This window comes from Pygocentrus nattereri, chromosome 2 (assembly GCF_015220715.1).
Source record: "Pygocentrus nattereri isolate fPygNat1 chromosome 2, fPygNat1.pri, whole genome shotgun sequence".
Lineage (NCBI taxonomy): Eukaryota > Metazoa > Chordata > Actinopteri > Characiformes > Serrasalmidae > Pygocentrus > Pygocentrus nattereri.
The window spans coordinates 31,574,910-31,591,459 of NC_051212.1; the positions used below are offsets into that span (position 1 = coordinate 31,574,910).

At 36.6% G+C, this 16,550-nt stretch overlaps 1 protein-coding gene across 3 annotated transcripts in view; it reads left to right on the plus strand.

Annotated features, from left to right (window-relative positions):
- The window catches only part of dock11 (dedicator of cytokinesis 11), an 87,290-nt gene that overhangs the window by 24,758 nt on the left and 45,982 nt on the right, over positions 1-16,550 (plus strand). For all 3 annotated transcript variants that reach the window (XM_037547248.1, XM_017718836.2, XM_017718837.2), the window contains exons 14-29: positions 883-965; positions 1,275-1,397; positions 1,903-1,979; positions 3,087-3,271; positions 3,824-3,889; positions 4,181-4,273; positions 5,800-5,923; positions 6,867-6,988; positions 7,730-7,813; positions 7,975-8,061; positions 8,296-8,417; positions 8,794-8,863; positions 9,045-9,170; positions 10,328-10,399; positions 11,850-11,996; positions 12,482-12,565. In XM_037547248.1, coding sequence (XP_037403145.1) covers positions 883-965; positions 1,275-1,397; positions 1,903-1,979; positions 3,087-3,271; positions 3,824-3,889; positions 4,181-4,273; positions 5,800-5,923; positions 6,867-6,988; positions 7,730-7,813; positions 7,975-8,061; positions 8,296-8,417; positions 8,794-8,863; positions 9,045-9,170; positions 10,328-10,399; positions 11,850-11,996; positions 12,482-12,565 — 1,665 coding nt within the window. The remainder of the gene's footprint in view (positions 1-882; positions 966-1,274; positions 1,398-1,902; positions 1,980-3,086; positions 3,272-3,823; positions 3,890-4,180; positions 4,274-5,799; positions 5,924-6,866; positions 6,989-7,729; positions 7,814-7,974; positions 8,062-8,295; positions 8,418-8,793; positions 8,864-9,044; positions 9,171-10,327; positions 10,400-11,849; positions 11,997-12,481; positions 12,566-16,550) is intronic.

Sequence of the window (16,550 nt, forward strand, 5' to 3'; positions counted from 1 at the left end):
TTTTTACTTTTATTTTATATACGTTTTACCATATTGGGTGTGGATGTCTCAGTATGTGCTAATATCCTGTTATAGGCTAAAAATATAGCTAATATAAATGAAAACAGACTTACTTTGCTCTGCTTTAAGCTTTAGTTCAACTATAGCCACTTTTCTCGCATCTTCATCAGGAAACCTTTCCTCAAAAGTAGATTATATCTCAACGTTTGAACTGAAGTCATCGTCTCATTCTCCAGCTTCTTGTTCGAATTTCCTGTTCCACCTCAAAGGGTGCCTGAGGCGCCAGATTGTAACTGCTGCACAATTTAATCTGGAACAGGAAAGTTTGAATGGGAAGCTGACTTTAGCTTCGCTACTTTTAGTATTTGACAGTTTCTCGCTGCAGACTGAACATTTCAGGGCACCATTTGTCTCCAAATGACCCATCTTAACTATTTCTTGTTGCCTTTTTTCGTTAGCTAGTAGCTAACAAAGTATTGCATTATAAATACATTATTTAGTGCTATCATGACATAAGAAATTATACTGTCCGGCATGACAATTACCTGTAATGGTAATGGTAAACTGATATTGCTGAACAAAATGTGTCATGAAAACTCATCACATTCTATGTCATTTGCATCGATAAGTTAATGGAGTTAGGAAATAGGGTTCCAGTAATGTGTTGTGAATCATGCAATGTGTTATTTTGTTATGTGACTGAAGATGTTTTAAATTATGTCATATATTTTCCCTTTATTTTCTGTCACCAATTATCATAATATTGCTTCTTGTTGCTGAGGCATTGCTTTTGTTTTTAAGGGGCCGGTTTCAGATTTAAGTGGTACCTTTTATGTAAAGTTCCCTAATGTAGTATTTTCTGTGTGTGTGTGTGACCCACAGACAGTTCAGAAAGTACTGAAGACAGCCAAGCAGACATGTCAACGGCTTGGCCAATACAGGATGCCTTTTGCCTGGGCTGCGAAGTAAGCAAATCCTCTCAAAAAGCTGTATACTGTGGATGAAGGAGTTTCAAAGGCTAAAAAATAGAAAAAGCCAATCTTTCTCTTAAGAAACTTAAAAGCTAGAAAGTATATGTTTTGACAAGAACTGTAGATCATAAGAGATTCATTTATAGTGTTTTAGTTCATATTACATAGATTCCTGACTGGTCACAAGGTTGTAAATGAGTAAGAAGGCTCATTTAATGTCCTAGAATGCTTGAGGCCTTTTCGAAACTTTAAAACATCTGCAGTTCAATTATATATATTCACAGCAAAATTGATCTCTTTCAGGCAGGTATTTAAAGATGCCCAGGGCAGTTTAGACATGGATGGAAAGTTCTCCCCTCTGTATCGGCAGGACAGTAATAAGATCTCTACGGAAGACCTCATCAAGCTACTGATTGACATCAGGAAGTGAGTATGTACATGGTGTATGTGAGGTGTTAGTGTGTGTTTGAGTGAACCATATTTTGAGGTGAGTGTTTTGGTGGTAATTTGATCGGAACCTTGTGATCATTATTTTCATTTTCAGGCAACTCTGCAACAGTTGCTATAGTTATTACATTTGTGGACATAGTACCTAGTACCGGATTTACTGCTGAGTGTGGTCTGACATAAATAAATATTTTTGTAAATTGTGAAATAAAAGCTGTTTCACAATTTACAAAAATTGAAAAATTACAACAAACACTTGTCTGAAAATCTGATCTAAGCATTCAGACCAAGGTTATGTCATTTATGTATATGAAGTGTGAACATTCTGAGCACTTGTATATAATTTTAATTCAATAAGGATTCAATAAGGATACATAGATGTGGCCTTAGTTAATCAATTGAAAGTCACTATCTAGGTTAGCTGGTAGAGCACCAGCTTCTCTGGGCAATTGGAGTTTTGCATCCATGTGCTTGTGTTTCACAGACCAGAAAAAAGCAAGTTGCAGATGATTCCAGGGCAACTGAACATCACTGTCGAGTGTGTGCCTCCGGACTTCTCAAGTAAGTCTCCCTGATCCATCAGTGCAGTTTCCCACTAGATTACACATTAATCTCTTGCAGTGAATTAGGTCGTGTTCTCTGGAAAACATGTAGTTAGCAGCGTACTGCATGATGCGCATCATGCGAGTTAGCGCTTTTTGCTCTGAATACTGGAAAACCAGTATGTTCAGAAATCCTATTCAGTGTCAGAAAATACTGTTTAGAACTTGATTCTGCTTATATCTGTATTAATTTTTTTACTCTCACGGTGCTGTAAAATATTTCAGCATTGTAGTATGAATAAATCAGCTCTGACATTCCTTTGAAATGTCATATTATTGCATGTCTTGACTGACACGAATCAAGTCAGAATTTCATTAGGCTGTTCATTAGGCTTACAAGATTATAAAAAAAATGAGTAATGCAGGTAATTGTATGTATAATTAAAAATATATATTATTAAACAATTTATATAATTAAAAATCTATTTAAAACTGCTCAGAAAAAACAATGATATTAGAATATCTACTGATATTAATAACAATATTTATAACATTAATACAATAGGTAATGATGTTATTGTGTTTATTTAACCCTTTAACATCCCAGGCTTAATGCATGTTTTAATACTTATTATTCAGTAATTACTGGGACTTCAGTGCAAACTAACCAAGCTATTCTTTGGTTATAGAAATGTGTAATAATGTGTAATGCTGGAGGGCCCTGGCCTTTTAAGGAGTTAACCATTTCTAAACCTCTTCTCAAATTAGAATTATTTGTAGTTAGCATCCATTATTATTTGTAGCAGCATCAGTTATCTAGTTTGGCTTCATTAGTCCTTTATTAGGTTATTATAAAATTAAGTGTGCTTGAAATGGAATATAACAAATTCATGTGTTGGGGGAATCCAGAAAAAATATGGAACCAAACCTGTGTTCTTCATACCAGCTGCATAGCTTCATTTTTGAACATTCCCTTTAGTAAGGCACCCCTTGTAAATGAGAAAGTATGGGTAAAATAAAGCTTTCTATCTTTCCTCTTGTATCCCACATCAGATCTTTATGCATATGATGATCTCTGTCCAGCATATAAAAGACATCCAGTGCAGGAATGGCTTTTGTGTTTTAGATTCAGTCACCTCATCCTACATCCCAGTAAAGCCATTTGACGAGCAGTGTGAGAAAGTCTCTGTGGAAGTGGAAGAGTTTGTACCAGAGGAGGCCAAGTACAATCACCCTTTCACCATCTATAAGAACCACCTCTACATCTACCCCCAGCAGCTCAAATATGAAAACCAGAAAACCTTTGCCAAGGTAATGTGTAAAGAATTGTAGACTAAAGTAGGGGTGGGCAGCATGTCAAAAATCTTACAATACTTCAAGATATAGTATTTAATGATACACATTATGTATTACAATATTTAGGCTTTTTGAGGTTTGATAAATTGGAAATAAACATTCCCAATATTCATCTATTTAAAAAAACACTGAAAAACTATGAATATGGTGATTTTTATTCAGTGTTTCATATACTATGCTTCACTTAATTCAGTTAAACAGGACTATATATGCTGTCTTTGTAATGAAATAAGCATTGTGTCAATGTTCTTTAAGTAGTACTAATGCTGACTACATGCTCAGAAAAATATACTGTGATGTAATGTGATGTAATTTAACACAATAACAGTAAATATTGTTAAAATGACTCAGTTTTACTGACTAGATTCCATGTAGATATGGAATATAACCCAGGAATTGCTGTCCAATGCAATGAACAAATGAAAACAAAGAAAAGATTGTGATCTATGTAATGTGAACAAAAACTCTGGAGTTGACTTGTGACTATTTTATGTCCCTCTCCTGTAGGCAAGGAACATTGCTGTGTGCGTTCAGTTCAGAGATTCAGATGAGGAGGGAGCAAGTCCAATGAAGGTAAACATAAATAGCCCAGTTCTCAGTTTTGCTCTCATTTAACAATACAAATCAAAATCACCAGGATTGAATTTACCCTACCATATTAAGTAAACCCTACAGCACTGAATTAACTCCTACAGTTTCAGTTTATATCTGGCTGGACACACATGCATACCATGGTGACTACATTTAACCCCTGAGGACTTAGCTATGTAGGATTTGGATTGGGTGAGCTTGTCCTATATATATTGGCAAGAGCGACATTTATCAGGCTGTTCATTTGCTCCCACACCCTCAACTCTTTTCCAGTGTATCTACGGCAAGCCAGGGGGGCCACTCTTCACCACTAGTGCTTTTGCTGCTGTGTTGCATCATAACCAAAGCCCAGAGTTTTATGATGAGGTAAGGTTCATTATTGCATGATTAATGCAGAATCACTCTTTTGGACCATACCTTTGTCTGCTCAAAAAACATTACACTTCTAAATAGTGCAGGGCTAGGTGGTTTGATTGTCTGCAGAATAAGTAAAGTTAGATCATCACTTTGTTTTTTTTCTTCCTTTTTCATTAAAATAAGTTTTCACCTATTTGAGTTCCTCATTGCAAAACACTGGACAATCCTGAACTCACTGTAAGCCTAAAATACTCATTCTAAGGAAATAGAGAAGTACTGAGTCATTTCATATCCAAACATATGCCTTCAGATTCTCAGGACAGAGAATAAACACAAACAGAGGTCATTTTTGTTCATTTTATATGTCATGGTTATATGACTAGTCACAAGACCACCCTTACACAAAAAAGCCCTTGAGCAATGATTAGTCCCCTTATCTTTTTTTTAACTGTACGTCTGAGAGTGAATTTTGTTTTGGAATGCTAAACTAGATTAATATTCTGAGCCATGTCTGATGGTGTCAGCATGTAAAGATATCACTTTCATTTAAGTGCATTTTCTGTTTAGAAGTCATGAGGCTGTGTGTGTTATATTGATGCCATCTTGTGGTAGGAGGGAGAATTTTTACTGAGTTAGTAGGCTTCCCACAGAAAGAAAGATAAAGGGTGAATAATCTCCATCATGCTTTTATCATAGGGATGACAGGAATTTTAAATTGAACTAAACTGTGAAAGTACTATTATGGTTTAAAAGGAACACTGACTGTGAAAGCAAGTAATCTTCAATGTAGTGTACATGTCTGATACTATTAAAATATGCTTTATCAACCAAGGAAAGTACTATATGTATTTGTAAAAATAGATCTAGTAGATTGCCATTTTTGTTGTGACATCAAATGTTGTTCTTTCTTTTGTCCGCTGAGCAAAAACATGCAGGATGTCTAATTTGACTCAACATATCATTTAGCCTTTGAAATTTTAGCAAGAGTGTAAGATTCCCACGATTTATTTATTTATTCACTGCACATTTTTATTTGGCTTCCAATTCATATTTAATGATCATTTTTAATAGTACTGAACCAGCAACACTATATTAAGGTATGCAAGTCGGGGTTCCCTGTAAGTTCTAAGACCACCCCACTCAAAAACCCTTGAGCAATGAACACTCTCATTTTTGCGGTTTGAGGTTTGAGATTGAATTTAGTTTTCTAATGCCAAACAAGAGCGATAGGCTGAATTATGTCTGATGTCACCGCGAGATGTCCTCACCCCATACCAAAGCGTTTTGAAGTTGTGTTGGATGCCATCTTGTGGCAGAAAGAAGAATGGAGTTTTATTGAATTAATCAGATTCTCATCTAGAAAAAGATTAAAAACAAGCGAATAATCTCAATTACACTTATGCTGTTATAATATAGATGCCAGAAATCATATATCAAATTTAAATAAATGATTATTAGGGTACTGGTTATTAATGTTGTGGTATAATGACCTAAAATCATGAATCCCTTAAGTCTCCCTTAAATTCCCTATACAGATTAAAATAGAGTTGCCAGTCCACGTTCATGAGAAGCACCACATTCTCTTCACATTCTACCACATCAGCTGTGAGCTCAGCAACAAAGCCAGTTCCAAGAAGCGAGAGGGAGTGGAAACACTGGGTAAGAGTGTGCATGCAGTGAGGCTCCACAAAATGTTTTTTAATTGATCTTTGCAAGACCAATATTGCAGAAGTCTGTGATGTACAAATGACCCCTCTAAAAACTGCATTGTTTTGTACTTTGTTCTGTGAGCATCTTAATCACTTAAAGGTCCAGATGAATACTTGTCTATTTCTTAGCTTTAGTGAGCAAGTATACAGACAAGCTTTGAGAGTATAATAATATATCATTTGTAATTTAGCAACATATTGTTTTTCCAATTTGCTCGTGTTAGCAGTAGCTTTTGTCTTGCTCTTCAGTTGGCCATTCTGTGTAGAATCAGTGGTCACATCATTGCAGCTTGTTTTCAAGCACCAATAATAACGCCACTGACACATCGTCATGTTCTTCTAATAACGAGAAACAGACTATAGCTAAATATAGCTTAAATATAGCCTAAATTTATACACTGTGTGTTGCATGTTTGTGGTTGGACAGTGACTTTATTTTAATAATGTCGCTACCTGCCTGCACCCTGCAGGAGAGTGAGAAAGCAGATGTGCTGCAGGGTAAGATAGCCCAGACATTGGCTAGGAGCAAATTATCTTGGTAGCTTTTGCGCTAGGAAAACATAAAGTTAATACAATCTGGAATACGTAGCTAGCTGTGTCTACTAAAATATTTCATTGAGTAAAAATATATTTTTCCACAGCAGCAATAATTATTACATGTTAGCTCAGTCACATATTTACCACTTAATATCACTGTGCTTGCAAAAGTTTTTGTCTGCGGATTTTATCTAATTTCTCTAACTTGTAACGCCACACAGAAAAGGCAAGCTCTTCCTCTGACTGCAATATGATCTCTGATATCTTGTCTATTTCATGCATTTCTTATGTGTATGTGTCTCTGTGTATATATTGTTGTTAAACTAGTCCCTAAAATAGACTGTGGTGTTTTACAGTGGGATATGCATGGACTCCTTTGCTGAAGGATGGAAGGATACAGTTTTCAGATCTGCACCTTCCTGTTTCTGCAAATTTACCTGCTGGTTACCTTTACGACAAGAACCAAGACTCCAAAAAGGTAGGTTTTGCTATTGTTCTTCCACTTTTCAGTTAATATTTAATACAAAGTTTGTTTTAAAATGCTACACAGACCAATAGTATTCTGTACAAAATTAGAGATTCCCCACTTTATGGACTAGTTACTATTTTTTTTTTTTTCCATGGATCATCATCAAGTATTTAGAGTGCTTCTGTTTTTATCACTTCAGTTTGTTGCTTTGAAATCTACAGTGCAATTAAACCAAAAGGATGTCATAGTATTATATTTTTTGGGCTTCACTAGATTTAAATTATTAATTAATCTATTCATGTGATGCGTAATTATATAAGTCACTTTTTATGAAAGGAGGCAGTTTGTATATGTAGTGGAAACTCCTGCAGTGAATACCTGACCTATAAATGTAACAGAGCACAATGCACTATTCATGCTTGCTGACAAGTGAAGTTCATAATTAGTGGAAAAAGCAAACATAATGCTGAATTTCATCTCAGTAGAAAGACAAAAGCATTGCTATTGCACCTAGTTGATCCTCATTTCTGAAATGCAACCTGTACAAATGTATTGATGGGTCCTAAAATGCTAAATAATTCAACAATTGAATATGACTTAGTCTAATCTACTGCATACAAGTTGCAAAAACAAGCTAAATCACGCACACTACGTTTAGAAACAAACACATGTTGAGAAATGAATGAGACCCACAGTGTTACTGAATGCTGCCATACATTGATAATGAATAATCTTTATTTCTGCCTTAAGTCATCACCGGACATCAAATGGGTGGAGAATGCCAAACCCCTGTTCAAAGTGAAAACCTATGCAGCGTCAACAATTTACACTCAGGTGTGCTATCTCTGCACAAGAAATGCTCAAAGAGGCGGTAACATCCACTTCATTTCAGCCCATTTAAATGTGTATTAAAATCCCTCAACATCTATCTTTGCCTCTGTTGAAAAAGACAATAGCAGTTAATAGTAAATAGTTTTGGTTTTGACCCAATCTAGGATTTGCACCTCCAGAATTTCTTCCAGTACTGCCAGCTGATGAGGTCGACTTCAGAGAGCCCAGCAGAGCTCATCAAATACCTAAAGGTGAGAGAGATTTTATTTTGTTTACTTGAATGTGAGTGCACACCATGTCATTTTTTGTATGTAACCATAAAAAGTAGCTTTTTAACCTACTCACTGTTTGTGCCTGTAAATGCCTTATAATACAAGGGGCAAGGGGCAAACCATAGTTTGTAATGTAAAAGAGCAATGGCAAACATAAAAAAATATATATTTTTAAAATATATTCTTTTCCTTTTTCTGTGGCATCCTTGGCAGTGCCTGCATGCTGTGGAGACTCAGGTCATCATAAAGTTCCTGCCCACTGTGCTGGTGCAGCTCTTCCAAGTTCTCACTACAGCAAGCAAAGAGCCTCAAGAGATCGCAGTTAACACCACACGGTCAGTCTTCTCCTCAAAGCTGTTTTGAAAAAAAAATTTTTGGCGCCTTAACTTCTAGGCTTATTATTTGGCTTTTAATCTCAAGGTTAAGAATCAAGTAACTTCTAGGGGTGCAACAGTACAACATGACCATACAACCTGGTCATGTTGTCACACTCTTAAATTAGTCTCATCTGTATTTTGTGCAACGTGGATAGTCATTATTTTCTTTATTCAAATAATGAGGTGTGAACCTGGTATTGAGACTTATGAGCTGAGTGTATTTGTACACCACCATTAACACTATAAGAAGTAATTCAGAAACTACTATGAGACTAATATGTCAATAATGTAGTTATAAGACTGAGAACTAAAGTAGTAATATTGTTCTCCACAGTGTAATCATTCACATTGTATCCCAGTGTCACGAAGAGGGACTGGAGCACTACCTACGCTCTTTTCTTAAGGTATGTAGTCTTGGTTCTGGGCTTGATTTAGGTTCATTTCTATGTATGTTTGTATATGTATTGCAGATGCAGTGACATGCTGTCACATGAAATATTTAACATATGTCCTGATTTTTTTATTTTACTTTAAATGGATGTGGGATTTACATAGAACATCTCTAAAGTGTATTTTCTTCCATAGTACGTATTTCTCACAAACAACCTGACATCAGGGAACTCGGTGACCACTCATGAGGTTTTAGCCATGACAGTGACTGCCATTCTCAAACAGACTGCAGACTTCAACACCTGTAACAAGTTACTGAAGGTAACGTGTGTTAATGTGAGAAAGAGTTTGCTGTTTACTTTTGTCACTGAAACCTCAGCATGATCAAATTCCCTTCTAAAAATAATGAAAAACTTTCTGATTCCAGTAGCATGACATTATCTTTCTTTTCATGCAACATGCTGTACTTTCTCTAAACAGCAGGCAGCACTGTAAGCAGGCAGCAGGCAGCACTGTAATTGGACATAGTGACTCAGTGTTCCTCATAGTGGACTAACCCAGGGACTTTTCTTAAGCAGAATTAATGACAAATACCACATGATTATAATTGATATACTCATGATAACAACAAAATGACCGAAAGTATGTGGACACTCTCTAATTATCCTGTGCAGGTGTTTCAGTCACACCCATTGCTTACAAATGTAAAAAATCAAGCATTTGGCCTTGCAGTCTCCACAGGCAAACATTGGCAGTAGAGTAGGTCCTACTGAAGGGCTCAGGGACTTTAAACCTGGCACGGTAAAAGAATGCAGCAATAACCTTAAGTCAGTTCATGCAATTTCTGCCCTGCTCCACCTGCCCCAGCTAACTGGAAGTGCCATTATTGTGAAAAGGAAACATTCAAGGGCAGCAACAACTCAAACTCAACTGTGAAGCGGTAGACCACGCATGCTCACAGAGGGAGGCTGCTGAGTCCTGAAGCCAACTCCATTTGGGAATGAGATGTCCAAGAAGCTCATAAGGGTGTGATGATCATTTGTCCACATACTTTTGGCCATATAGAGTATCTTTTCTTTTTTTCTCACTGCTAACTTTGTATCATCCTTTAATTCAGCTCTGATTGGCACTTGTGATTCACGTTCTCTTAGTTGTCAAGTCTCAATGTTTACTTTTTTTGGTCTTTGCTTCAGTCTAATGGCTGAGAATGTAATCAAGTTTTGAGTTTAAGGTAATGAAATAAACTGTATTTCTATGGGTCTTAAATAATGACGAGAACAGGCAGGGCATGGGGCGGGAGAGAATTGACAGTTTTACCAAATTTTACAGGTGTTTCATCACCCACCTCTGAATACATTAGAATTGAGCTGACAGGGTATGGGCCTAGTAGTTCTCCTGATTTGTCCGCAATGATTAACCGATGCTACATTTGTGTTTATCGTATTGGTAAAGCTGTGCTTTTTTGTCTGATTTTTCAGTACTCCTGGTTCTTCTTTGAAGCAATGGCCAAGTCAATGGCACAGTACCTCCAAGAAGGCAACCGAATGAAAGTGGGTGCACCTCACTTACAGCTTACACTCTCTCATAATGTGTATAGTTTTGTCATTATCATGTTAAAAAGTTACTATTAATGTGGCTGATTTAAAAAAAAGTTTTACAGCAGAAACAAATTTACATATTGATTTGATGAGTGACGTTTTCCTTTTCCTTCTCTTTTAATACCACAGTTTACATAGTTGCCTTGCCACAGTTATCAGCAAATCAGTATGAAATTTCCTCCACACAATAGCATGCTTTCACATTTTACTCTCCCATGGCGGTCATCAACATATGCAAAAGTCAAAAAAAGTTTGTCTATGTCTGTTTTTTCCCTTTGTTTCTTTCTGTCTCTCTCTTTTTTCCTGCTTTTTTGTGTTATGTAGCTTCACAAACGATTAGGTCCTATGTGTGTGCTTGGGAGCAGTCAAACACATGCTTCTTTGTTCTTTAACTTTGTGTTGAGAGAGGTGTCATTTCTGCATTTACGTGGAAAGAATGCCAACACAAGAATACACGCCTACCGTGGGGCTGTGAAAGGCATTTTTGACAGAGACACATACATGGACAGAGCAGAGTAGTTCAGATCCGGAAAAAATCTGTATTTTGTTTCAACTGCCTGGCTTCTCTAGTCAGCTCAAACCAGCATTCAATGTGTTCAGGCAGTTTGGAACAAAGTCAAAGGGAGGATTTTTATTTCTTGGACTTAACATACCTATCTCTGCCCATGCACATCCCATTACCCCTTTAAGGCTAATGCAAAATTAAGCTTTTTCTTATATTTGTTTTGCTTTTCACCTTTAACAGTGGAATTTCTTTGTGCCGTCTTATGTGATATTTAAAGAATGTGATCTAACAAAGCTGAAAATTCATTTTTATTTAGTTTGTCACAAACCTGTGTCACAAACATTTATAATGAGAAGCCACATGAATAGAAATATTTCTCACACATCAGTTGTGTTTTCTCATTATTCTGATTAAATAAAAACGATAATGACCAATGCGAATTGCTCAGTCTATGAGCTTATGGTCTTGGAAAAAAAGTTCAGAGTCAGGCTTCTTTCATATAGTGACAGAAAACATGATGAGGCACAGAAAGCTGAGATTCTTCACTCTGTTCTATTTTATTATGGTGAATATGAACTTGCATGCACCATACCTCCTCTGGCAGCAGATTTAAATGAGGATGTCCTCAAACCCTGTGAATGTATCAGTAATGAGATGTTTACTGTTTATTTTACATTGATACTTTTGGTTTTCATTGTTCCTCCACCACACAAAAGGGCCCATGATTTGTTTTTGTATATTGTTTTTCTGTGTATCAGCTCTTCATACATGCAGCAGTTCTCCAATGTATAACACTGTATTTCTAAATGCATGTACTTAATACAGATACACATGTAGTACTGAATTTCTCACAGCAAAGTTGTAAAATCTGCTTGAATGCTTGATGTTCCCCCATAGATGCCTCGAGCTCAGAGGTTTCCAGATTCCTTTCATCAGGCACTGCAGTGTCTACTGCTCTCCATCATGCCTCACATCACTATACGCTATGTGGAGATCCCTGATGAGGCCCGCTGTGTCAACATCAGCCTGGCCAACTTCATTAAGGTTTGGCTTTATAACTTCTTAATGAAGCAATACTTTTTTATCAACAGCCTGCGTCATTAATCACAAGATAACTCAAGTTCTTTTAGTGATGGACATTTGTTCCAAGGAATAAGGCTGTCATGAAGCATCATTCACAAGCAATGAAGCTTATACTGTAATATAGAGGCCTAGTTAGGAACACTATAGGTCAATTCTGCATATTTTATTAGAGTTTACATACAAAAGTACAAGTATTAAAATATATGTTGTTTTTAATCAAACTTCTGGGTAATCTCGACTGAGTATTGCAGACATTAATACAGTTGGGGCATGGGATATTTGTCTTTAACAAGACACAAAGACACAAACTGACACTGCCTAGATATTTCATGACCAGACTGAGAATTAGTTTTAATTAAAATAAAGAATTCAACAAAAACTGCTTTAAGCTAAATGTCCTTTCAGTATTATAGTTGCAGGGTCAATATGTCTGCTTCTTCTTGCAGCGTTGCCTGACATTCATGAATAGAGGATTTGCTTTCAGTCTTGTGAATGACTACATGTGTGGATTCAGCCAGAAAGACCCCAAGGTAAGGCAAAAGATTTGTATTAAGATAAAAATAAGAGCGCCACTCCTCGGTGCTACAACAGTTTAATAACTGGACCGTACCTTACCAGTTTTGTTTGGTATAATTAATTTATATTTCACAGGTATAATTAATTTTTAGGTCACTAACGTTTCCCCAATTACCTACTCCCAGTCAGACTGGAAACAGTGACATAGTCATCTAGCTAAAATAAGATGATATGTAAGTATTCCACTTTCAGAAATTTGGAGGTACTATGATGACAATCTGTCACATAAAGTAGTTTTGCTCATTGAGTCGCAGTGTTTTAGCAGCAACATGCCTCTAATTAGCAGAATCAATGTTGCCAACTTAGCAACTTGTTAGATTTAGTGACTTTTCAAGATGAATTTAGTGATTTTTTTGTTTTCAAAAAGCTTTCAAAAAGTGACTTTTTGGTCAAATTTAACCTACATTCCATAGAAAAGAGCCTCCAGTATTGCCTGGCAAGCGAGAGGTTCGCCTTTCTCTGCGTCTACTCTGTTCAGTGAGTGGCAGAGCAGGACATTTGGTCCACATGGCAGCTTACATAGAGATGAATGAGCTGCGCATTGCTTACAGCAAAGGACCAATCACTAATCTGTATTGTTTACTCCTCCTTTGTTTTAGTTTAAACAATTTAATTTGATTGTTTTCACCATTGTCACTGCCTTATCACTCACTATCACATTGAAGAAGGAATATCCTTTATGTGGTTTCCCAGATTGAGGCTGTGCACTATGTAAGAAAAAAAAAAAGGAAAGTTTTTCTGTTGTTTCTAACTTTGTCTGTCAGTGATCATTTTACATGTTAATATAGCTCAAATCACAGCACAGTTGTTTACTGTATATTATGTGTATAGTAATTTTGTCAAATTGGCCATGTTTCAGTCACTATTTCATACTTGTTCCGTTGTTTGACAACAGAAAAAATATGTAAATGAGAACAGCTTTATGGGGACTTTGGCTATTATTACAGTATATTACGTACGTAAAGTGTGACGCTTTTCCAAACAGTTATAGTTCCTCTTAAAGTAATTTAGCAAGTAGTGAATTAAAGGCAATTGTCAACAGTAATGATGTGTCTAAATGGTATTTTCCAGACAGACTGAAATCAGAAATGACATGCATAAGATGCATACCAATGATATGCTGGTGTATCACCTGTTCTGGCAAAGAGCTGATTAGCCCGAGGTAGACTGCTAGCCCTTGCCAACATTTCAACATTACCAGCATCTGCTGGTAATACTTGATTACACAATTCCCATGTCATGACTAACTTTCCAATGAAGTTCTAAAATATGTAGTTGTTCTTGAAGGGAAATATGTACAATACTGTGCAAAAATAAAGGGGCTTAATTGTAAAGTTTACATCTTCTTGAAGTCTTTTGATTGGCTGATTGAGCTATAGTTGAAAGTTTTGTAAAGCCAGACACACACTGTACAATTTCGTCTTAAATCTTGCTCTTTGGTGACTCTCACTATACATTTGAATAGACCACTATGTATGGACAAACCTTTGATTTATATACTCGCACTGTGTGAGCATGATCCGTCCATGCTACGTGAAATGCAGCCTCTGCAGGCGGCTCTGTCTATAGACAATTTCATACAAAACAACATTCTGTGCACTGGGTACTAAAATGAGAAACTGAGCAGCTTTCCTAACACTAGCCACGTTTACATGCAGCCTGATAATTGTTAATAATCCGACTAATAGCTCAATCAGAATAGAATACGTCCATGTAAACACCTCAGTCGGAATAGTCTAGTCCGATTGAGGCCATTCGGAATATAATGAACGAGGTGGGTAAACCTCTAAATAATCTGTTAAATAGAAGAATAATAACCGTGTAAACCCCTGAATCCGATTACACTCCAATCGGAACGTGTAAGTACGGTCTGCACTTGCGTGGCGCGTCACAGCGAAAAATTTATACCGTTCAACATGGTGGAGCAGAAACTGGTCTGCAGAGGAGACGAGGTTCATGCTCTGAGCTTTAAAAGACGGCGATGTGACGGACGTCCAGCTTCTGAAGAACACGACGTCATCGGAATACCGTTTATATTTATTAAGTAACAATTAAGACATTTAGTTTTAGATACAAGGCTAGTTTTAGATAGATATGAGACTAGGTTTAGATACACTGCCAGCAGCTATGAATCTTCCATTGGGTCAACCCTCCAATGACCCCCTCTGAGTAAACATACAATGGTTTAGCCTGAACACTGTACAAAGAGCGAGAATAAGAACGAAAAGAGAGGAACTAGAACTGTTGATAGAAAGGAGGCTTTTGCTATAGGAACTGCAGTAGTGGAAAAATGTGATGGAGCTGTCTAAGCAAAGCTGCAATGATTTACAGTGTTTGTATGTATGTTTTAGACACTGTCCAACCTCCCTAATCTTTCAGCCAGGGAAAAGGACAAATGAAAATCAGAATATCTGTGTTGATATTTAGTCATATTGCTTGCTTGTATATTTACAGTTTTCTGCATGCTAAATAAGGAATGGAATTACGGTGCTGTAACATAATAAAGAGACACGTTCTGCATGTCGAAGTGAAGTGAAGCAATGGACCTCTGCAAGTTTTTAAAGGGGCCCGAATTTACAACTGTCTAGTAATTTTCCTTCAAAGTGTGCTGTTGGCAATGGGTAATATATTTTTTGTGGTGGCGTCAGTATTCCTGCAGTGCACCACCACTGAATGAATAAAATGGAAACACGGTTGAGCAGTTTCCTGTTTATCCTATTCTTTAAAGTCACAGACCATTTACTGTCTTCACAGTACTGTCGGAAGCATTGAGCCTAGTGGCTCGCATGACTTATAATGTATGCTAGATTGCTTTTTTTGTTGTCAGATTAGCTTACAAAGTTTCATTCTTGCAGAAGGAAGTAATCTAGGTTCCATTCAATGTACTTGCACCAGCTGTACAGCTGCATATACTTTAAATATATCCTTATTTAAGTCTAAAAGCGTGTTTATAAAAATACAATAACAAGTGATTACATTAGTAATACCACTCATGTAGGCATAAATTGTGTTCTAGATATGCGAAAAGGAATCGAACAATTTACGGCTTTATAACATGAGTAAGCTTATGTTTCAAGTGATAAGAAATACTGACCTGCACTAACAGTGCAATGGTAAAATTGTTTTGTCCCTCTAAATGCTTTTGAATTTTTGCTCTGTTCACCTCAACAGACACACACTGGACATAGTGTACACGACTGTTGATTCTCCTGAAATAAAAAGCTGGCACCTCAAAAGAATAACATACCATACATATCTTAATAACTTTAGAAATCAATACAGTGTAGACATTAATGATATCCTAGCCCTACTCCAAAAGGTCATACTAACCCAGACACCATTGTGATGTCCATCCAGACAGGAATATGCCCTACTGCAGGAAGAGGAGAGAATGTTTATGCTGGCCTATTGCCACAATCTAATGAGACCAAAACACTGAGATAGGCAAAAATGTCACTTTATCAACAGACAAGTGAGTAGGAGTTGAAACACTTAACAGTGTTAAAAAAAAAAACAAAAAAAAACTACAAAACCCAGATTTTGCACACAAACTCATCACCTTTTCAGCAAAATTATAAATACCTAGAAAACACAGCTACTTTTGGAGTTACTAGTATTTGCATAGTGTAGTGGGTAACAACGCTGCCTTTTTAACTGGGCAAGACTCTACTAACACTACCTTCGCCTAACTGCGTAAAATTAATTAAAATGTTGCTCTGGTTAGAACATCTGCCAAGTACCGTAAATGTAAATGCATTCAACTCAATTAACTAAATAATTCAATAGTAATTGCTCCTATATTGTAGTCTCAGGGTACACCAGAATTTAGTATTAAAATCACAAACATTTTTCCAACAAATGGTGCTGCTAGACCCTGCTACAGGAGTTTTATGAGTTTTCATATCTGCAGATGCTCTATGAGCAGTCTTGTAATTGCCA